We start from the raw sequence: 25075 nt of genomic DNA on the forward strand, positions 1-25075 counted from the left end.
CTTCCAAATATGCATTTTACACAATTAATATAACTCACTACCAACAGTTTAACTCAACTGTCTACTTTGAAATTTTAACAGAGTTTCTGTACAACTATCTGTAAATGATATGTTACTGTACATATGCAATCTACATGTAGGTAGCTATCATTATTCAGTAAAACAATCACTGTGTGTATTAGAAACCTGAGCACAAATATCGGTGTAAATGATTGAATCCAGTCAATAGAATTGACTCCCGAGAAACTCCCGAGGAATAAGAACCCATATTTTTTTCCCTCTTTTTTCAAAATTTTCATGTATTATTTATGAAGACAAATACCACTTTACTGATACAGACACGGTACGTATATGTACATGTTTGTGTAGCTGGGACCAGAACCACATGTACATGTAGATGGAGATTGACACTTTAAAGGGAGCTGAGTTCCAAATGTAGATTTTACACTCACAAGAAGTTTTAACATGAAAATCTAATAAGGCAATTAAAAATGTATGTCTTTAATTTCGCAAACCATTGATACATGCCATACCCAAACAAGTTTAAAAACCTTGAACAACAGACATGTTAGGATCATTGATTTGGCCTCTTTCTTGCTTACTGCTATTATTTTGGTGATCTTACACAACATGTACAGAGAGTGTGCCACGGATCGTATCAGCATATGATGCAAGATATGGGGCAGAGAGCAAACCCCACCTTTGTGTTGGTCATTGTTTGATCGGAATCGCAGGAATTCTTTACAGACATAGGGAGGATGTGTTAGGTAAAATAGTCTAGAGTGTGTAGCAATTGGACATGTGGGGGGTACCCATCGGCCCCATATTGTGCACGGTATCCTTATAAGGGGAGAAAAATGCCTTTAAAGGAGTTATATCATTTACAGACCTGCTAACCTATCATACTCCTACCTGAGGTCAGGCAATACCGCACAATAGATTAAAAGGTACTTGAATGAGCCCTAAGTTCATTTAAATGTCTAATCTATTATGTGGTGGTGTCTGACCTCAGGAAGGAGTAGGACAGGCTGGCAGGTATGCATTTACATGTACTTAGGCCCCTATGAGTATGGTCTGTTGTCAGTCTGAACTGTGAGTACTTGTATTAGAAAAATGTGCCCACATAAACATGTAGAGCTATACTGAATGATCACCAATACAAGTTTCAGTGTACTTGTAAATGCTGAGGTTGTACATGTACAATGTGGTGTGCATAGTCAATGTACAAATACAGGAAACATGACACATCTCATTTATCAGTTACACGTACAAGGCTGTTCGTCAGAGTCAAACTTTCGGCCAGACAGTGTCAAAAGTTTTGTGCCATCAGTGCCCCTTGTTCTCAATTGAATGATTGAATGAACAGTCTAGCTTGGAACATGGTTGATGAAAATGTACATGTACAGGCTTCCATTTATTGATAGCAAGGGAAATTTACTCTCCATTACTGGTAATGAGGAGCATCCCTACACAGAATTACTGGTACATTGTCCGTCTGAGTGTTAAACCAGTTAAACGAAGACTCGGGTTAAATTAGATGCAATTATTTGCGGATTGACTTGATCACAGTTTGGACTCATTTATATGTGGTATGTTAAATAGAACAAGTGGGAGCATTGTGTTGTTGAATTAGAGCCTATTAAAGTCTTGTTTTACTGTTAATCCTTTTGCAAAATGCCAAGGCAAGGTTCTTAATACCTAGTTACCTACATGTACAAGTACCTTACCGCTAACGCCCCAAAATGTCAATGTACATGTGCGGGTACACTTGCATGTGCATGTATGTACATGTAGGTGTACATGTACATATTGAGCAGAAATTTGAGTTTGTCAGTCTGTATGCTTCTTAATCATGTTTATAAGTATTTATTATGGTTTAGCACATGTACAGGTACTACACATGCACATCTTATGTGCTAAAGAAATGATCCCCTTAAAATTGTCCATACATTGTGAGATATTTTTAAGTCTTATCCGTTGGGAAGCTGATTTATACATGTACGGTACATGTTGTACGTGTACATGTACCACATACACTATGTGCGAAACACGGTGCTTTGCTGAGGAATGCTTTAAAGTTCAAGGCATTTTTTATGCATGACACAAAGCAAAATAAAAGGGCTGGTAAGTAACCATCATGTTGTCAGTGTTTTCCTGATTTTTCGCTGTATTGTACATGTACCTGTTTGTCATGTGTATCAGTTTGGAGACCAGAAAGTGTTCTGCTTTGAAATAAAAATTGTCCATATAAGTGTAAAAACTGACAGGTTAATTTTGTTCCATCCATAATTTGACTGCAAAAGGGAATGTATACACCTTTGTACATGTTGTAAGAACATGAAGTGCTCCACCGTTTCATTCAAAGTGTAGCCGACATATTTATTCTCAAGTGTAAGATGGTTCGGGGTGTTGAACTTAAAAGACAAACACTGCTGTTCTGGCCCCCATAACATGTGCACGTACACATAGGACAAAACATGTATGAGTGGCAATAAATGTATAATTTCCCATTCCTCTTACATGTACATGTATGTACAAACTTCACATCTGCAAGATATCGGTATCATCAGAATTTTTCGGCATACATACCCGTAAACAGCTCTTTTCTCATCAGTTGTACCATGGTTAAATTAATTTCAACAACATGTACTTGTACCTGTATGTACATGTTTGCAGACTCATACAAATTGTGGTCATACTGTATATGGGGTATTGACCAATTATCTGAATGACTGGTGATCACGGAAGCACAGTTACACATACACTGTACATGTACTTGAACATGTACATGTAAGGTGTGTCCCCCTTTCTGCCCCCATCACACTTTGTACACACTCATTAAATTTATTACTTGACAAGAGGGTGCTAAGGACAAAATGATTAAAGACTGACCAACCTTAAAGGTAGTCAAAGGCGTGCCTGGGGCCTTGTGTGAGCTGTCTCGGAAATGACGTGGGTCTTCCCCTGCCCCCTCACAGTTGGCAGACCAACCTCAGGATGTATGCTATTTTGAGTGATTAGGAAAGTGTCTAGGTCTGGTTGGTGGGACATTAAGAATTCAAGTATCAAACTACATGTAGCTACATGTATCTCATAGAGCCTAGTGGTAGACTATTTTAAGTGTGTAGGCTTCTCATCCCTTCAAGCAGAAAAACCATGAAACTAATAGCACCTCATAGCTTAGGAGTAATTGCTGATCATAATTTTTAAAGAACAAAATGATAATTGCCTGTACTTGTTGGATGTACATGTACCTGTACAACATAATTTCTTCTGAAATTGGAGCCAATAACTACTATACTTTGTTGAAAACAAGTTTGATAAAGCTAATAGGAGACGTACATTTACATGTACCAAAGCTCCTCAATGAAATATGGTATTCATTTCATGTCACACTTTGTAATTTTAAGGATTACAGTACATACATACACATACATTTACACATAAGAATATTTACAAATTAATGTAACCCAGCCAGAAGACTAAATTAGTGCACATGTTGCTTTTGAAAATGTAAAACTATTTGACAAAATACACATACATGTACAGTGGATGATGTAAAGGTACAAGGAAATATTTTTAAAGTTAGAGTTAAAATTTAAACTGATTTAACTGTTCATTAGAAAGGTAATGGTACAGCATGAAATTTCAGTTTTAAAGCTTTATTTCCGGAGTATCAGTACCTTGTTTTAAAGAACATCAAATTTCTGGTCCATATCCTGGCTGATGGAGGATGTTTAAATGCAAATACTTTTACTGTTCCACGTTGTCTGACCGATGGAGGTAGTAGGTGGATATTTGCAGCACCAGATAAGATGAGCGATACACCATATCCATTAAGCACGATGATTGGTGACCACATGCCTTAATCACTGATCAGATATCGCATCCAGAATTTACTCTGCAGCAAATATTGGCAGCATCGGGACATATCTATAACGGCAATGAAATAATGGACAGTTGTCATACACATGCAGATCATTAGAAAATGGACACTTTCATACACATGTACTGCACATGTGCATGTATATGTACCACCATATTTCTTCATTGTGGAAAGTGTGAATTGAAAGATACCAAAATACCGGTTGTAGATGGTGCTGTTTTATTTACTAAACAAGAAATCGAGCCAGAAGCTACTTTTTTAAGAATAACTTGATGATATCTTATTCTTTCTCATGTTTATTTTTTGAAAGAAAAAATGACTGTAATGAATGCACTTGAAATCCCTCAAGTTTAAGGGCCAACCATTTGCCAACCACTAGTTGATTTTGCCCGATAGGCCTACACAGGATAGTTTTTATTTTATGAACAGGTTGACAGGGAAAAGTGACCAGTGGTCATCAAAGTCAAGTGGTCATGACTCAAATTGACCCTGTTAAACTGCACTTCCACAGTCATTCCGTGCTCAAGTGATTATATTCACCTACATGTACATTTCATTTATAATTAGATATTTATTAGTGTGGATACTTTCTTTGAATCCCTTGCTATAATTTAAGATACATGTAGCTGCAGATTTGAAAAGGTGATTTTAGCCTTAGTGTCATTTGGAAACTATTTGGAAACTAGAAATTATTTTTAGGCAGTAAAACTCCTACATGTAGGCCTTTTGTTGAGATGCCCCCTCTTGAAAATAATGAAAAAAAATTATTTGTGTTGCATGAACAAGGGCACAAAAGGGTCCTGGAAATGTCACACAGTTGTTTATGAATGCAGTGGTACATGTAATAATCATGAGAGACAGATGCTATGGAAACAATATGAAATATTGCCTGAATACATGTTAAAAAAATTACTGCTTGAATAAATCCTTCCATCACTCATGATAAATCTCTTCACTGCCTATAGTGTAATTCGACAACATAATTAGAACCCATATCTCCAGTGGCACAATGGTTGTGGACAGGTTGTGCGCGGTTACATGCCTCTGTGACAGTAGGGTGTCATGATTTCCCAATGTACATGTATTTGTGTGTCAAGCTGAAGAATGTGCATGTGAGTGCTGTGCCACTGCAGTTACCGGTGCATATGTGGTGATCTGACTAGTCTATAGAAAATATTGTTTACTGCGGAGTGCACTTTTGCTTTTGCAGTGGATCCACATTTGTGCCTTTTGATTAGGGCTGTGCCGAATATTGGAATAACCAAATATTGGATCGATTGGCAAATATTTGAATATTATTTTTCGAATTTGAATATTCAAATGCAAAATTTATGCAAAGGAAGGAAAACTTTTCTTTTGGTTTTTAAATAGAAAAATTGCACCATAGAGGCTTGTTTCAAGCAGATTCAAATGAAAAGCATCTGAAATCTTACAAAGATTTAAAAAGGAAATTTTGCAGTTTATCATTTTGTGTACCACCAAGCGTTCACGTCAAGAGGCTACTTTGCTACTTCTCTAGTTTTAATATTTTGCAATTAAATGTTTGGGTACTAGATTATGTTTTTAATGAGATTTGGAACCATGAAAAATGCACTCATTTATTCACACAAAATTTTCAGCCCCTGGTACTTGTATCCTCCCCTAAATCCACCAGTAGACCGTATTTATGGGGAAGTTATTTTTAATTGTTTCCTGAATCTACCTTACTCAGTGTCATCTGTTGCATAGTTTTAAGCCAGACTATGTTAAGTTCAAAGCCTCACTTTCTGTTGTTTGTTTGTTTGTTTTTTTTTGTGTGTTTTATGAAATGCTACTTAAACATTTAGATACGATGTATAATGAATCACAAATTTTAGATAATTTTTCAGTGTAAATTGTTATGATTAATTTTTAATGAAATTTTACTGTTTTCGCTGTCTCAAATGAAACGTTAACCTCTCATTTAATTCAGTATGACCGACTTGTGAATGAGGTAATGTAAGCATTTGCTGTGAAAGTGACCTCTCCTTGATGATTTATTGGTGATACACTGTATTAGAAAATACATGCACTGGTACATACCGTATACATGTACATGTACTTCTGCATGTATTTTTTTTTACACCTACCTGGTTAACTTTATAATGTGAAACTCTCGTTGTATATCCAACACCCAGTTCACATTTGTGTGTCCTGTATTTTGAGAGTCTTTCGTTTGTTGCCCTTTGGGAACAGTTCAGGCTCCCCTGGCACAAAGTCCCTCAGTGGTCCTTCTCCCAAATGCATGCTTTGTCTGGATTCCATGGGATTCATGTACATTTGTCTTTCTGGGTAGCCCTCCAGGTCGATCAGCATCAGGTCGTCCGAGTTGCGATAGAAGGTGGAGTTGGATGGCATGGGCGTGTGCAGGCTTTTTCTCAACAGGTCAGCCATAGAGCTGCCACGTGACCTGTTAGAGCGCATGACTAGGGGCTCCTCAAAGGCCTGCTTGTTGTGCTTCCTCTCTTGGATCTTCTGGTAGCCATACCCCATCAGGATGAGGAGGACAAGCACTGCCAAGCAGCTGCCGCCTATGGTCAGCAGCTGAGTGTTGAAGATGGAGTTGGTCCGCTGCGTGGCCTTCTGGGTCTCTGCCCAGATGCAGTTCTCCTCACCGACTGCGCTTTCCCCACCTTGGTTGAAAGCCACCACACAAATCTTGTATGATATACCAGTCTCCAGCCCCTCCATTGTGTAGCTCTGCACTGTAGGGTGTATGGGAACGCTCTTGATGACTGTTCGCTCTCCCACTATGCTGTAAAGGACACGGTAGCCCTGTACAGATTGCACACCGGATCCCTCCCATGTTAGACTGATGTAGTTCTTGTTAGAGGCAATTACCGTTACCTCTTTTGGCATATCAGGTTTACGGTATTGACACAGAGTGCCACCATAATTCTTGTGGCATACACAGCGTACATGCATATCCTTTTTGTATTCGTCACTTTCCTGGCTGTTGACGCCCATACTGTCTTCATTTTGCTCATTTGGTACTTCACGGCAAGATCCCTCATTTTGGCAAGGGTTTGGGTTGCATGTGGTAATGGTCTCATTTGTTGGCTCCCCTGCGTTTGGTGTTGGTTGCTGTGGCCTTGGAGATGTCATCCCAGGTTTTGCTGTGCCTTGATCAAATTGAGTGGTCATAGGGGGATAACCTGGTGGATAAACAGCTTTTGTTGTCATGGCAGGAGGAGCTGTGGGTATTGCCTCCACAACCTCAACGTGGTAGACTATGGAGTCGGCGCCAACTGTGTTAGTAGATTTGCATCTATAGGAGCCGGTGTCCTTCCTCTGGATGTTGTACAGGATGAGGGTGCCATAGTGATTAGTCAGCGCTCGCACTGTCTGGTTCATGAGAGGGGGAAAAGATGGGGCATCCACCTCTTGTTGATTAGGGAACACCCATGTCAGGGTGGCTACAGCCGTAGGGATGAGATGGCAGTGTAGGTAGACATTTTCACCGATTATTTTGGTCAGGTTTGCGACTTTGGGCTCGGTTGAAATTCTGGGGAACACACATTGGAATGGGTTCCTTGGGCTGTTTATCATGTCAATGAGGCGCCTGTTGTTATATATTTGTGGGGCATAGCAGTAGACTTCATTTGCCTGCTCTACGCTTCGCCAGTTCTGCTGGAACCACTTGGCAAAGGCAATCAAGTGACAGTCGCAGCTCAGAAAGTTGCTAACTACAGTAAGCCGGTCGATGCGGTACATTGCACGTACAGCACCTTCCTCAATGGTGTGTATCCGGTTGTGGTCAAGCGTGACAGAACGCAGTTGTGTCCTCCAAGAGAATATGCCTTCCCGAACGATGGGAATGTTGTTGTTGTCCAGACGCAGCTCCTGTAGTTGTGGCATATTGGCAAAAGCACCCTCCTCAAGGTTATCAATTACGTTGTTCTGTAGATACAAAGTGGTGAGAGCATTTAAATTTGATCCATAAAATGGCGCATTGCTGATTGACTTGATATCATTGTTGGACAAGTCCAGGGTGGTCATTGTCCACAACTGACTGAAAGAGTTGGGCTGAAGGACAGCAATGTGATTGTTAGGTAGTTCCAGGATCTGCAAGTTAGAGAGATCCTGGAAGAGCATTGCACTGATTGTTGGCAAGCTACTATCGGATAATTTCAGGGACTGCATTTTTGTGAGGCCTGCGAACACCCCTTCTGGGACATATTGCACATTACTCATTGTCAAGGTTTGAAGGTTGTGCAGCCCATTCAGCAACCCATATGGAATTGTACCAATGTGTCTGTTGCCCGATATATCCAATATCCGGAGATTGTAAAGACCTTGGAAGAGAGTAGACGGAAGATGGCGTAAGTTGTTGTCATTGAGGTACAAGTTTTCCAAGGGATTCAGTCCATGGAAGATCGCCCGATTCAAATAACCGAGTTTATTGCCATGAAGATCAATCGTCTTGATGTTGTACAAGGCATGGAAGGATCCCGGGTAAAGAGTCTGGAGCAAGTTGTTGTTGAGTGAAAGAACTTCCAAGAGAGATAAACTGTTGAAGACTTGAGAGGGAAGGTACGAAATCATGTTTCCATTTATGTGAAGAGTCATCAGTTGGGGCACATGATAAAATGAGCCGATGGCTACCTCATCAATGTGATTATCCTGAAGATTCAAGAACTGCAGACTAGGAAGGCCTTCCAAAGAGTTTATGTATACCCCTTGAATTGTGTTCTCAGAGAGATCTAGAATGGTCAGGCTGGACAAGTTGGAGATGGCCTCGGGGATGTAGGACAGTTTGTTGCTGGTCATGATCAAGTGGTTCAAGTTCTTCATGAAGCGAAATGCCCGAGGTGTAATGTACGTGATGTCATTCCAGCCAAAGTTGATGAAGGATAGCCGCGGGTTGCCGCGAATGTCGTCAGGGTATATCCCATTCAGGTGGTTGTGGGAGATATCCAGGTAGCGCAGGTTGTACAAGTAGTCAATGTTGTCAGAGATGTTGAGGATGGCATTGTGGCTGAGGAGGAGGACCTGGGTGTCACGGGGGATGTTGGAGGGCACGTCATTCACATTGAGGTACCTGCAGTCGACCTGCTTGTATGCCCCCGGTCCCAGGGCGTAAGTCAGCTCTGGTGACGACAGCCTAGCACAAATACATGGACAGTACCGCTGATGTGGCCATGTTTGTGCCTTGATCACTAAAACCAGGCCCAAAAGTAAAAGTACTGTACAAACATTCCAGTCAAGAGGCCTTGCCATTTTTTTTCACTCAGTGATATGTGTGTTGCTCGTGCTGTTTATAGTTGCTCGATTTGGTTGTAATAAAAGTTTCCTGTTCAGCACTGGTAATAGATTGTCAGAGCACAAGATTGCTTTGATGAGTCATCCGCTTATGTAGGTGGAGCTGGGTGCCTCTCAGGATTGCTGACCATGTTAAGGAACACTGAACTGCAAAGAGAAAGAAAGTGACTGTTATTCGCAAGGGAGTAACATTTTATACAAGCCTTCCATACTGCAGGCATAATTTTTCGGTCATTTGACCATTGAGGTGATTTAGGTGTACGGGGAAATTTATCCTCAAAACATAAAATTTAAAGTCTCATAGAATCTGAAGAGGTTGATAGCTTCATATAAATTCCTTGGAGAATGGCCGTATTAAGTGAGCTGTTCAGAATTAAGCAGTATTTAGAAAGTTACAAAAGTAAGTGGCCTGGAAAATTTTTCTACCCCCCCATACAAGGCAAAAAAAACTCTTGAAAAGTACGAAAAGTATCAAGAGAGTCAAATGTAAAGCTCTTATGTAATCCTAGAGCATTGAAAGAAACAAATGGCAGTTATTGTAGCTGACTGTTTTGGCTTATTAGTCATTCAGAGTTCTAATGGAGTAATAAGTATGAAATCAAATTTTATTTGAAATGTTGAATAATACAAAAAAATTAAAGGCCGTAAAGATCAGCAAGTTCAGTATATACACGTATGCACATACATGTACATGTACCTTGATGAGTGACTAAATATATTGACTTAAGTGTTTTAAATTACCCTGTGGTGTGGTTGTGCGTAAAAGCCTAATAGTAATAAGAGGCGAAAATCTGGGCTTAAAAGTTTATCAGAGCTTCCCAGGAAGTCACTGTCAAGTCTCTGTGTGGGCTGTCAGGTTGACAGATCTGTCTTTAGAGCCACTAAGCATTGGAAGGTCATAGGATGCACAAGATGAAACCAATATTAAGCCTGAATCAGTCTAAATGTACTGCTTCATGTTTATGTTCTGAGGCTTATTAATTAATTGCTCATGTTTAAGGAAAACAGAATTTTAATGGTAATTGAAAATCTGAAGCTACATGTACATGCACATGTACTGCATATATTCAGATGCCTGCATGCAGTGTTAACCAAATATTGACCGCTATTTTGTATTTCCAAAGGTGTGGAGGTCATGAAACTCATTTGCCAGCTACACATTAGTTCAACTAAACACAGTTGACTGGGCTTCATCTCGTTTAAAGGCTACATTAATAGTGACTTTACATGTACAAAACACGTTTACATGTGCATATGTCATTAACCATCAGATGCTGAGATGAACCAGTGAATATCCTTGAACACTATTACGAATTACATGTACCTTATCAGAAGTGTACATGTACTGGTACATCTGAGGGGCCACCATGAAGCTGCACAGTACCACATGCAGTTATTTTGATAGTGCATGAGAAAGATCTGCCATGGATAACAACCACTTTTTTTCATAAGTGTGATGTCATTCACTCTCTGCATTACCGTGGTTATAGGACTTTGTGTTATGTTTATAATTATCACTATAATGTTAAATCTGTGTTTTGGCCTGTTTTTTTCCTTATCTTCTCATGTCTTTGTGGCCAAACAGCAGTGCTGAGGTATGATAAGCATCTTTTGATGGGTGAAAACTCTTGGAAAGTGGTTGAACTTGAAGTGAATTTTTAGGGGGTTGGTTGATACTCTTTTAGAAGGATGTACAGTACATGTGCCAATGCTGATACCGATATATCATTACCGCTATTTCAGTGGTACAATGAATATTACTTCATGGCACAGGTACACTGTACATGTACATGTACTTTAAATGCTTACGTTACTCTACATGTACTGTATGTGTGCATGTACCATACTTGCGAGTGAAATTGAGAAAGAGTTCTAGCTTTTCTACTAGTACTAGTACTAGTACATGTACTAGTACATGTACATGTATGTGTTCATGACCACCTGAAAACCTGATGCATATTTTGGTCAAATTTTACCATGTTTACTGGCTTTCCAGTGCCCTGCCAGCTCAGGAAAATACTGTTGACATGCCCGACAATCTGATGTTGAATACTACTATGTCAACCTTCAAAAGGTTTTGTACTATTTGTGGTCCATGTGTTGAGGGTTTATGTTGATTACTGTACATGTACATTGTCTGAGATTCTTTTGAACGCCTACTTTTTTGTTTTAACTTGTGATAATTTTTTACATGCATTTGAGGTCACGTACATGTACATACATGATGCATGTATACATGTACATGTTTGTACATGAAAAACTCTTTGCAGAAAAGTTTGCCACTCAATCATTGAAGCTGATAAACATAAATCTTTAAATTTCCTGTTCAGTCGAGCTATAATTTAGGAGCTGTAGATGCATATGTACATACTTACATGTATAAAGATTGTCCAACTTTCATGGTTACTACACAGGCTAAAGATTGTCCAACTTGTGCTGCTCACAGACACTCATACAATGTACCTGTGTGTGCATGGGTGTTGTTGGGGGGTGGTAAGGTGGCACCCCTCCCCCTAAACAGTCAGTTTTTTACAACAAACATCGTGGGCTGTCAACAAGAATGGAAAAGGAAGGCCTAGAAATCAGGATGAGTATTTATCCATTAGATAAACTCAGTTTGCGCTGTGGTCCATTGGCAAATTTCATAATTGCAGTCTAGGCGTAGTCTTCATATACATGAAAAGCTAGTTGAACAGTTTCTTGAAATACATAATAAATACAATACAGTTTTTTTAAGCTGAATAACATTTTTAAACAGAAACTTGGGCAACTGTGTAGCGGTTTCATAATTTTCTCAAAGTAGTCATGCAGGCACATTATATGGTATAAAAGGTGTTAGTGCAATTAAGAACCAGTTCGTGAACCATTAACGTGCACTTTACATTCATTTCCACTACACCTCCTGGTTCATATGATATCACACTTCGGCACTCAAGCCCTTCTGCTTTTTTTATATACTTTTGTTCAGTGCTTTATTGAATTTATTTAAAACATTGAAATTTGAGAAACCTTCAACATCCCAAACCTAAATTACGTGTTTTGTTGAAATTAGATTTCAGTTGGATTTTATTTTGTTGGATCATTTCTCATACAGTTTATATATACTTAACTTACAGTGTACACATACTTGTACACTTTATAGAAAAGAGATTTAGACATGCAGTGTTCCAGAGAAACAGTGATATGGCATTTGGCCCATACTTGAAGATTATATGAACCTTGATTTCAGCTCAGTGCAAATCGGTGCTACTCCATTAAATTCATTTCCCTCATTGGCTGTCACTGAGTAGATGATCCTCAGGGGCTGCATTTACCTACATGTACACTGTACATGCAGGTGTATGCACATGTACTGGTTCATACATGTACATGTTCATGTACATGTGCACTTCAGTTGAAGTGAATTCATTTCTTAGGGACAAGCATGTACTTCACAACTCATACTGCATGTACATACATGTACCTGTATTTGACTAAAAATGAAAGGTACAGTATCTTAGAAGATTCCATCGAATCTTTTTTGATAAACAATTGCATAATACCGGTACTTGCCACAATTTAAGAAATACTAGCGCCTACCTTTTCTTTAATGATGGTTTGAATGTTGTACATCTACATGTACTTTAAGTAATCCATAAAATCCAGTAGTTCTTCAGTGTACAGTAGTTTGTAGTACTCCAGTCTGAGAATCCTCCAGATTTTGTGAATTCTGTCCCAGTTGGACAAGCTTTGCTACTGCTTACTTAACCATGTTAACAAGTCAGAAGAAAACGACTAGACATGGCCTGCGGAAGAACTAGAGTCTGCCTACAGTACTTCAGACTGGCAGCTGCACCATATGGCGAAATGGGGAGGAGGGGGTTGGATAATGTGAGAGTGAATCACTACGCTATATATGCTCACAGACGCAAACCACACTTCCCTTAATACAGCCCCTCGTGGAAGGGTTCAACTTCTTCCAAGTTCTGACTCGATCCAAGTAAAGTATGTGTAGATCTACAATGCAATATTCAGGTGATGATCAATCATCGAGATGTCTTTGTTTCAAGGATTCAGCGTGTGTTACTGAAGTTTGGGAAAAGAGTGCAGTGATCATTGGTCTGTGCTTGACGTGTTAGTCACATTTTTGGCACTGTTCGGCTTCTTGCCCAAAAATAGCAACCCGGCTTTTGTTACCATACAAGCTAGGGCGACCTCATGGGACTCGGTCTATGTGTTGAAGCCCAGATGAATGGCAAGGAAGTCAGGGAAATTAGCTGATTGGCCCTGATGCTGTGATAGCACCCCTAGATATTATGTACCGTGGCCTGCTCTAGGGAAAGCAGGCTGGTTGGTACATCTACACACAGACCCCTGTTCTGCTTTACGTTTCTGAAAGGTGGATAACTCTAGATATTAGGAGTCTATATTTTGTGTCCCTGTCACATCTGAGATGATTTTGTAAGTTCAGAACACATTTTCCAGTTTCCAAGAGTGACGAATTAATGCAAATTATCTTCCGAACAAATATGGTAGTAATACATGTACAGTAGTTTGAAATCTATTACGGTGATATTTCCATGTCAAATAACAAAGGTCAGATGTAACAGGGACACAAAAATGTCACTCTGTTAGACCCCTAATTTCTGGAATTTCCCAGGTAGCATTTGCCATCAGATGATGCTGCAACAAAAGTAAAGTACATGTACATGTGTGTGAGTGCATTGGAAAGGAGAATGTGATGAATTGACAAATGGAGTGTTCCATTTCACATGATGTGTGGTCAACCTGAGTCTGCCAAAGGTCTAAAAGTAAGAGTTTCCCCATCAATCAGGACTGAATTTTTTATCTACATGTATATGGAGATCATTGTACATGTAGGTGATTAGCTTGATGTTCTCTGTCTTTATGAGCAAGCAAAAAGTCACCCAGCTCGATCACTCGTTTCTGCCATGCAGTGTAGCTACAATGTAGAAATCAAAATGCAGTTTTCCTTTGGCATCACAGTTAATTTTCTCATGAAAAAGGGGTATAAATATAATACGCAGTAAATGCACATCAGAAGGGTTGTAGTTTTCCTTTCGGTGGGGAATTAAGCTACTTGTTTTCTCAGGATGAAGATTATCAAATGTACATGTATATCATTTACTGGACAGAAACGGTTAAGAGAGAATCTACACATGCCACGTATGTACTTTTTGGTTTCAACATACCATACATACACAGGTTTTAAATGACCCGCCTTACTTTCATTCATTATTTTTATTTGTTACATATAAAACGTGAAATTCTTCTCCACAGCTGCAGTCGTTTCATATCATTACATATAGTAATAACTACATATAGTATAACTACACATAATAAAATACAAAATATGTATGATTATGCATGCATTTCCAGTGGTGCGAAGACCAAGACATACATGTAGCTCTACCGGTAGACAAGAGATTCGGATGCAGCCTAAACGGTCTCAGGGACAATAATATCCAACATGAACTTTTTCCATTGATAAATTTTTACTTTCAGCTTCACCTCTACCTCTTACTTCCTTGGTTTCATTAATTTTGATATGTTGCTTTTGTAAAAAATTGAATCTACACTGAGCAGTGGAATCCCCAAGGTCAGGGACCCTAAGTCAACCCATTTCGCAAATAGAGATGATATACATGTACTGATGTATACATATACACATAAACTAAGATTTGAGGAATGTCCATCAAATGTACATTACACACGGTACATGTACTTGTGTGATATTAAAGCCTTAGGTACCATTGAATAACAAGCACGGATGTACATATACTGACTAACAAATGCTAGTAGAATACATGTACATGTACGTGACAGGCTGTTCCCGTCCAAATTTCAGGCATATGCCTCCACCCATATTTGCTTTTACCAGCAGCCGAGTGTATGCACTTCGAGTTGGATGTGTAAATTAGGCCTTTTGCATACAGCACTGGCACAAGTTGGTTGTTTATGGGGTCTTGCAAATCTAGTATCCATCTCTTAGAACCCAATATGAGGAATTGGTGCACTTTGCACTTTAGCGTTGCACATTAAACGTCATCCAAATAAAAATAATGTGATCTTTGTATGGACTGAGAATGAAGACTTGCCGTATTTAACTAGTGACTCAGTGTAATTAATTTGGTTTCAGATTGATTAAGAAAGAAGAAAAAAGTTTAAAATGAAGTGGTCATTCTAGCAGGAAATTTACACATGTATGTTTAGGTAAAAGAAGTTTGAATGACATGCACACATACATGTATTCTGTTTAATTTAGTAAACCTGAAAAGACCTGAATTCATTTCCACAATTTTGTTGAGATCAAATGGGTAAGCACTCATGATTCTCATTGTTTTCACTGGTCACTTTTGGTAAAAGATTCTAGACATTTAAAAAGTGTGTTGTACATTTTTATTTGGCCAATGTGAACTTGGTGGGCTTGAAGAGATACATGTACATGTACTGTACACATACATGTACACGTACCTGTATCTGCGTGATGAATGCAGCCGTCATTTTTCATTAATGTTTATTGACTTCAAATGAGGATATTTTATTGAAAGGACCTAATTGGCACTTAACTTGGTGTAATTCCCTGCCAAGGTGATGATGACAGTGTGAAAGAAAGAAAAACTAGAAGGATTATGTCGCCAAAATCAAGGAAATGAAACTGCTGTGATTCACTATGTATTCACAGAAAGACTTCCGCTCTTAATCCTCTCAGTTTGCAAATTATCCTTGAAATCGTTCTTTCTGGAAACAGCTAAACAGTTTCTGATCCTGAATGGGTGACCATGCCAGGCTGATATTAATTTCCAGTTGAATCATATTTTAAAAACACTTGAGCAATTAAAAAAACAAAGAGTATTTAGAAATTAGAAGCCTGTCTCTGCAGATAGCAACAATGTTGCGCATGTATTTGGAAACTGCAAACTTCATTGCTTAAAGATACATGAAGGCCTACAACATTCATGGAAATGCACACCAAAACACATGCTCATACATGTATAATACATTCAACTTGGGTAAATCCATCTAATATTGTACCACAAATAAGCAACATGTAACGGTACGTGTAGGTAAACACTGCTTTTTTCATAGAATATTTGGTGTAAAAACATCAAAGGTTTCGCATGGGAAATAACAGTAATTGTGGGAAGGCTCCAATGACTTGTTTTTATGCCTTCCAATTTGTACCTGAAATGCACTAGCCTCAGATGATCAATAAAATATGGCAGGGCTTTATGATAAAGTTAAAAGGAATTAACACAGACTGTTTGTGACAAAAGTCCTCCCCCTTAAAAAAAAGAGGAAAGAAAAATAGCCAAGTAGGTCAAGTGGTTTCTTACCTGCAGTACTTAGATAGTACCACATGAGGATATGCATTTTCATTTAGGCCAGAAGAAAGTCCCAGAACTATGACTGACTGGACTGAACTCTTCAATAGTTGTCTCATCAAAGCCACAAAGTTAAGAGACATTTGAAATGGCCATCATGCAGAATAGTCATGTGACCCTCAGATTTATCCTTGTAGATGGCAAAGCTGTTTATGAAGGCCCCATCAGCCAGTTTCAACTTTTCTCAGATTCTGTGTTTGTTCTATGGATAAATTTATACATTAACCCTTATATCTGTGGTCTTGGGTGGATCCAGGGGGGCATGGGGGGACGCACACCCCGCTCCCTTTTTTCACCCCAAAAATAAAGATTCATGTACATGTGAATAAATAAAAACAGATGGAGGGAGAAGAAAAAAAGAGGTGTCATTATCCATGTACTGCATGAATTGAAACCACAGAGTGCCTGCAATATAAAATGGTTCTAGACCCCATGCCGTACAGGCATTTTACCATTACTGCTTTAGTTCATTCCCATTCCCCCAGGCAAAATCCTGGATCTGGCCCTGGTGGTTGTGGGCAAAAGGTTGTGGGCAAATCTTTGGTTACAAAGGATTATCTGACCTTATTATATCACAGGAGTGGAGACGGTTATACAAAACACTGCATGTGAAACAAACGTGGATTTGATGATGTGTGTATTATTATTTTACAGGTATACATTTACATGCAATTAAGTGCATTTTAAATCAGACTTTTCCTCCCTTAAACTACTGATATTGATCAAGGATGTTTCAGTTCCTCTGCATCTTTCAGTTGAATCATCTTCAAATAAAGTTGCATATATGTGTGCTGTGAATGGTCAGAGGTTCATAATATTGACAGAAAAGGGCAAAAAATAAACCCATTCATTCTAAAGACATTCATGTCTCATGAAAGAGTCAAGGTGTCATGAAAATGTTGATGTATAAGTAGACTATGACAAAGAAATTGCTTTTCAGATTTGTTTTACGTCTAGTCATCAAAACAGGTTTCCCTGAAATGCCAAAATGTGAAACAAGTGATTTAAATGTGAAAGAATGCGAAGGAAAAGCTATTAATTACTGCATCTAGACTCTTTGCTTTGCATGCATTCTGCAGCGGTACAGCGCATATTGTATGCTAGTAAATTGATTCAGACTCGGAGTGCATGTAAAGTTTGCTTAGAGTTTCCTGTGGAACAAGTGCCAAAAATGTCTAGACTCTACAAATTTAGATCTGGCAAATCTGGGTTGTGTGGTTTGTCACTACAGCCCCCACTCCAGCTGATACATTTTATTTATTCCTATGGGAACCGTGTTTCTTAAAACACAGGACTGCTTGTTTACAATGGAGGAAGGGCCTTTCCAAAAGACATGCAGACCATTAAATGTTTCCTATTTACAGTTACATGTACTTTTTAAAACGTGTCTCATACATGTAGTTTATGCATTATAACATAATTTTCCATTAATAATCCATGTGTAACCCTCACTTGCTGCTTGGGGATGAAAAACCTGAGATCAAAACACTCTGTCTGTTCTGCATACTTGACTTTTAAAAGGAAGTCAGTACTTTGAGCACCTGTGACCCAAGAGCACAAGATCTTCAGGTTTTAGGTACCTTGGGCCAGTGTAATTTTGCCAGAATGACCCAAAACATAATGTGTTTGTAGATCCTGCAAAATGAGTCTTAGAACAGTCTGTATTAGTGAGGTTCATATTTTGATATATCTCTCAGTTAAATAGACTGATAGAAAAGAAGCATTATGCTGGTGAAAAATGTTATGAGAGTTTCTACATGTATTGGTGCTGCAAGACTTATTTAAAGGCCTTCTGATATGAGCTCAGTAGTCATGTCAAATCTCTTAACTAAGGAGAGACAGGCAGCATTGCAGAACTGCCCCTGCTGATTATACCAGTATGCATTTTGTTGATGAATGTTGTCAGGGTAGGCCCGTGAAAGACATGCACGTTGGTGATAATGTACAGTATCTCTCACTTGATATTTATGGTACATGTGTACCAGTGCGTGTACTAGTACCGATAATAAGTATTTGGTCCATTACAATATGACTAAGAAATTAAATACAAGTAATCATCCACAAATTGTACATTTAGTTCATGAAAACTAAAATATGTTGAATTGAAGTGCCAGTTTTAAGCATTAGTTGTGGCACATATAACCTAAATAAGACATTTTGTTCAAATATTCTTAGGGTTTTGGATGTCATTTTCTTTCGGTTTTTTGTAGAAAGTTGCACGCACCATCTCTTCCTCAACTGTCATTGTCAAGGCACCGTTCAATTATATGGAAATTACTTGAAGACTGTACTCAATTACAGTGTTAGTAACCATTTCTGGCTCTTTTGTCTGACTGGGTGTATACCTTTGTGCACACATGTCCAATGTGCCTGTACATGTAGCTTCGTGCACCATCATGTACATTTATACATGTTAATGTTCAAGTTCGTGATGTGTCTAAGCTTAGAAGGAACTCAACGACCTTCCCCTCGACAAATTAATGGTGCACTTGGACTGCTAATTGCTTGCATTGTGTGACTCATGCTGATGACTTGAATTCACACATTTAATTCCCTTTGAACTTTTTTTCTTGGCGCGCTCCACAGGGTTGAGGCTGAGAGACTGAGCCGGCTCAATGGCATTTTACGGGGCATCCAACTGGGCAATTTCAGGTGAGTGTCACATATTGAGCCTTCTGCAACCAACGGTATTCAGAGATGTGAACTTGTGAAAAAACAAGCATCTACTTTTGTGAGTTACCCTTGCAGGATTCTCATACCTTACTTCCAAAAATGCCCCTAACATAATACAAAAACCCTGTACCATAATTGTCATTTCTCATAGTTCTGGGTGGACCCTGATAGTTTGCAGTTGTGTCTTGAAATGTATGTCATCGTGGCAATTGACTGAAGCTTTTTCTTGGTAACAGTCAGATTTGAACAGTCCTACCCAAAATGAATAAAATCGGTGCATCTGCTGGTAGGCTTCTCTCACAGGCACTGAGTAAACAATGTCTGTTTCCTAAATTTCATTTGATAAGTCTCATTGACTCACAAGTTTTCATGTTGCTGAGATGTGGAGCTTGTGAAGTTCTTTATATTTTGGTTTTATTTATCAACCACATCCAACAGCAGAAAAACTGCCAATTACAGGAGTGGAATCCAAACTCCAAAATACATATTAAATATTAAAACCTTATCTTAGCACAGTCTAAATAACAGTCCTAAGGTAAGGACCTTGTGCCACAGTTTGTTATTTTTAATCCTTGGCGTACTCCCTTCTGAATTAAAAAAAAAGATATTAACAGAAAATAGTTACTGGTTACTCTCCCAAGAGGCTACTTTTAACCACTTCGTGCCGGGGCATTTTTCAACGTTGATGATGCTGGGCCAGCATGACTATCATTTTTTCCGTTTTCAAAATCCTTCAACAATTCATTATTCCATTTAACAGTCGTTTATAGCTGCACAGAGTAATCTTTAGGCACTACTCTAAGTTGACAGGTGACCTTCATTGACGCCCAAATATTTCAGCCAGGCCTGCAGCCTTGTAAACAGAGCCCTGATTGTGCGGCGTTATACAACTGTCTGTTGTTCACGAACCTGGCTCAGTGCACTGCTGACCTCTTTTCAATAGGGGCCAGATTAGCGTGCAGCGATGCTGTGTGGCTCATCGCTGCAGTGGTGGAGAGCTTTTGTCCACGGTGGTAACCCGCTTGCTCTGCCCCAAACCCTGGTATACGGTTTCAAAAAAACGCTGGATTATCAGCACTTTTGAGAGTGAAAAATGCCGGTAATGCCCAGCAGCCTGGTCTTTTGTTCGGAATACGGTCTTTTGTTACAGGGCCCTGTTTCCTTTGTCCAAGTTCGGAGACCCCGGCCCCACATATAAACCATACGGCTACGATTTCAGAGTCCCCGGCTGGTAGTGGTTAAAAATGTATTTGCATTTCTAGGGCCAGGGCAAGAGGGCAGATAATCAATTGGCTGTGACCTGACCACACGGTTGCTGTTACAAGTACAGTAGTTGAGCATGTGGGAAAGTTAATGTGGAAATGTGAATACAGAATCATTTATAATCATATACTTTTTCATTTCAAGAAAAAATTGCAAGTGAACTATTTGGAATTACCCACATTTGTTGAAAATGTGCCATTATCATTGTGACTTTCAAGCTTAAGTTTATTAAAGATATCAAGCAAATATTTTTGGTGGGTGATTTTTTGATACATGTACATGTACGTACTGTATATGTAAACTAGAACATTTAAAGCAATTTGTTTCAAGCTCAACAATTACGATTTTGGCAACAAAATGCTTGAAAAGTCAAATTAAAGAACCTGTATACATGTACATGTATGTGCTTAAATTTGCTCTGTTGACTCCCGTAGTTTGTTTTCATGGCAACCTGAGACATTTTCTGAAAGGGGTATTCATGAACATTCACTGTGTGAAGTGTGGTTAAGATCCATTCAAGTATGTTTGAAGAAAACATCAAAGTTCAGGTAGACCATGTCAACTCTTAGTAATAAGAGTAATTCATCACCAATTTTTTTTTTTCCATTTGGCCTCAACCCTCCCCACCCAATCACTTGTCACATCAGGAGCAGCCCTGTCAAATGAAAGACAAAAAGGGAAATGTGGGCACTCCTTCCAGCTGTCAAGACGCATGACTCAGGCAACTGTTCCAGCTTCATTAAAGCCCGGATAGAGAAGCTTGGCCCTCAGGTCTTGCCATCAGAACGCTACCATTGCATACATATGTACAGTGTACATTGATCTGTCAGTGCATAACTGTGGCCCAGTCAAGAATCCTTTTCTGGCTTGGCCCAATCTAGACTCGCACATGGTTGCCTTGGTTCCTGGGATGAGTTTGACAGTTTGTCGAAGCAATTACATAAAGCCACAAATGTGTTGATCAATCACAAGTTAATGTACATGTAAATGCCTTCTATTTTTTTCCATGTGTTCGTTAACGTCGTCAACTTCTTTTCAAAAGTCATGAGCCCGTGCAAACATTTTCGCCTTTTGTTCTCCTTTGATCAAAGCGACCTATTTTAGAGTTGCACATTGTTTTCATGTCAAAGTCCACTCGGCAATGCTGCCACTCCCATATCCCATGTCTGTAGCATTGGCATGTTAAGATGTCAGCAGACTTCTTGTCATTTTCCAGGCTTCACTAAACATTCGTGTAAACATCACACATTTGTTCAGGTCATTAAATATTTTGTGTACATGTATGCACGCTCAGTGTACTTTTCTGGAGTTGAAATAAATCTGCACTATAAAACGGGCTTTTACCTCATCATCTGATTCATGCAGTGACATTGTGACTTCTTTATTTCGTCCTGTGACATTGATTTCTGCGTAAAACGTACGGCTCATTCTGTTACATTCTGCGACTTTTGATTCAGTAAGCAAGTTGCTGTGCATGTCAATTTCTTCTTTGTTTACTTGCTTTTGGGCATGTGATTAGTAAGGGGTATTGCAGCATACATTGTACCTGTGTACAAAAATTGCTTATTTCTGTGGGGCCTTTTACAAAAGTGGCAAGTTTCTTTTGCTGTCCAGTTTACATGTATAACTACTATAATATAATTTAACTTCATAAAATATAGTGCAACAAGCATTTGTGAACATTTTCCTTGGTTTTCATGGTTACATGTACACTGTACTGCACGTGTACTTACTGTGTCACTTGGTGTCTTCTTTATGCCTGATTCAACATCATTGTTTTAAACTTTTGAAACACTGCTTTTAACAATTTAAAAGACCGTCATCAGGACTTTTGTTGTTAAATGTTCTCTAATACTGTGGATCATAGACCTGTAACCGGAGCTACCGGTATAGACATGCACATGTACATGAATGTACATGCTGCACTGACTTTACATACGCTGTGCCTAGTGTGGACCTGTGAGCAAAGATGCATCCACATGATGCAGGAAGGGAAGATGTGTTGTGTTGTGTGGAGTACATTAACCCGTGTCCACAGGATGTTTCCCCTTTTCTGAAAAAGAAGTTTAGAGGCATTTCAAGGTTAGAGTTAACTTTCGTAAAGTGAAGAGAAACGGTCAATTAAACCTTTTACAAAAATCCCCTGATAATCATGCTCAGTTCAAGGAAAATGATTATTCTCACCGAGTTTTCTCAACTACACAAAAACAAAGGAATGTCTGTACAAGTTACATGTATATGTATGTAACTTAAATGTGAGAGTGCATGTACACATACATGTACATGTACATTGGACCATGATGTGATGCTGGTGCTTTTCAGCCATCTGAATTTGGTGAACAGTGGTGAACAGTACTGAGCAATGTTTCATAATACCTTGGTTTTCCTTGTTATTTCCACCTCCAGATATGTAAAGGATGCGTTGACCCTTGGCGATCACTCTGGCAATCATTTTGTCATTGTTTTACGGTAAGACCAAGTGGCTTTGCAGACCTCTTCAGAACATCACAAGATCCCACAGACCAATCATGAAATTATCACAGTTACCGGTACAACTTCCTGTGTGAATTCAAGTCACAAGCTGTTTAAATGAACTGCAAGCACTCCTTTGTCATTGTACCTTTGCTTATTACCCAGCGCTGCAGGGGAGGGCAAATCATAATGTTATTTGTGTTGAGCACTCACTGGAAACTGTTTATGTAGTTCAGTTAAACAATAACAAGGGTCAGTCTTTCCACATGCATGTGACATGTACTGTGTATACTGCAATTTCCTGCATTGCTTATGTGACATATTCCTTCACAAAAATTTGGGCAATGAGCGAATCATTTACCCTTTTCCTTGTGATTGTGTCTGGTCTTGTCTGACCACTGTAGAGTACAACACAGGTAAGACCAAAAACTTGTATAAAAAGGGTAACAAGCTTGTGAAATCACCATGCACGTCCCTATTCTGATATCTCAATATGTTCTGATGTTAACAGAGATATTAATGGGTCTCAGGAGGAGATCGGTGAAGCCCTCACATCCATGCGGGACGTGGGTTTCATTAATTACTTTGGTATGCAACGATTTGGCAACTCCCAAGTGGCAACCCATTTGGTTGGAAGGTAAGTGGAAGTCGTTAGTCATACACATCTACATGTACATGTACGTGTATGATTCCGCCAACCTGGCTCACACTTTGTGTAAATGTTGTATCTTGGGGGCCAATTTAAATGGGAAACTTTGAGGTGCTTGGTGGCGGCAAACATGATGTACATTTATGTCCCACATTGTGGGCCCACTATTGTTTGCATCACGCTTGAGCCACTGTGCACGTGCTCAGCATGATGCAAACAGTTGTGGACCAGTCTTGGGGGATGGGTACATGTACATGTAATCTGTGAAGTCCCTGACTAACCTGATGTGACCGCAGCCCATAACCCGCCCTTCTAGCCAACTGACACCACTGGCCCAACTCGTGTATGCCCACCGATTGCCACAGCCAGGGCCTATGCCCACCAGCCTTGGGCCCTACTGGCAGCATGAAGTACCGATATCAAACCCTAGATGCTACAACTGTGAACAGCCAGGGCAGTATACCTGCAACTGCCCCACCCTTCGACAACAGTACCGACAAATCAGTGATCACCCAGAAAGTGCATCCATAAAGGGAAACTAATTCCGTCTGTTGTTATGAGCCAAACAGCAAGTGGGGAAAGTGTCGGCTCAACTGATTGTGACATCAATGACCGTGTCACATGAGCAGCATCTGATGTTCTGCTGTTGATGTGACCTTTTGAGAACGAACAGTACCATGTCTGCTGGATACTGGGTCCATGGTAACAACGATTAGGCAGAATTATTACGAGAAATTCCTTGCACCTTATGATGTGTACCATCAAGTATCTCAAAAGTCTCCCATTACTTGCAAAAAGGATGGTATACAGAATAATTTTCAGTCAAAGTGCCTAAGTGCAGTTATTTACAGAGGCCATGCTTTGCTGTATTGTAATTGGAACTTTTCCAAGTCCTGTTAAGACCCTGATTTCATCTAGTTAATTTTTTTCATCAACAAAATAGTTTGGCAAGGCTGTAGAGTATCATATTTTTCAAGACAGAAAGCAGATTTATTGTTTTTAGGAAACGTCAATTCCAAGTGAAGAAGTTTTTTTACTTCGAATTCATGTAAATTATACATACATGTATTTGTGATTTTGGAGACGGTTTAAAGTTTTTTTAAACAGCAAAGTCGTAAACAGATTGAATGGATATGTGTCAACTTTTCACTTAATTTGCAGTAATTGCCTTGTAACACTAAAGTTACTGTGGTCTTTCTTTTTCACTCCGAGTGTGATTCAACGTTAACTGAAGCATGGTCTCTTAGGATCTGCATGGGCACATCAGCCAGCCTATATACATGTACATGTACCGGTAGCAGGAGTCATTATGTCATTGTGATCCCAAAGGCGGAAATGATGACTTACTCTGGATCTTCTGCACCTGGGGAAGATTTGCTTTCAGTTTTGATCAGCCATGCTTTCAATTGATACTGTGCAAGTCAATAAACTGACTTTCATTTGGTACCGACTGAAATATTTGTCACA

At 39.3% G+C, this 25075-nt stretch overlaps 2 protein-coding genes across 7 annotated transcripts in view; one reads left to right on the forward strand and one right to left on the reverse strand.

Annotated features, from left to right (window-relative positions):
- Positions 1-25075, forward strand: part of LOC110988785 (pseudouridylate synthase 7 homolog) — a 59987-nt gene that overhangs the window by 22188 nt on the left and 12724 nt on the right. For all 6 annotated transcript variants that reach the window (XM_087136259.1, XM_087136258.1, XM_087136262.1 and 3 more), the window contains exons 8-10: positions 19138-19203; positions 22894-22956; positions 23471-23596. In XM_087136259.1, the coding sequence (XP_086992385.1) occupies positions 19138-19203; positions 22894-22956; positions 23471-23596 (255 nt within the window). The remainder of the gene's footprint in view (positions 1-19137; positions 19204-22893; positions 22957-23470; positions 23597-25075) is intronic.
- Positions 1341-13861, reverse strand: LOC147799405 (uncharacterized). The gene is made up of 3 exons (XM_087136257.1): positions 12746-13861; positions 5995-9313; positions 1341-3933 (listed from the first exon to the last, which is right to left on the reverse strand). Exon 2 carries the CDS (start codon positions 9122-9124, stop codon positions 6044-6046), a length of 3081 nt encoding a protein of 1026 aa, XP_086992383.1. The 5' UTR covers positions 9125-9313; positions 12746-13861; the 3' UTR covers positions 1341-3933; positions 5995-6043.

Source organism: Acanthaster planci, linkage group LG04, assembly GCF_054643075.1.
Source record: "Acanthaster planci isolate LZ-2023a linkage group LG04, COTS_SCS, whole genome shotgun sequence".
Lineage (NCBI taxonomy): Eukaryota > Metazoa > Echinodermata > Asteroidea > Valvatida > Acanthasteridae > Acanthaster > Acanthaster planci.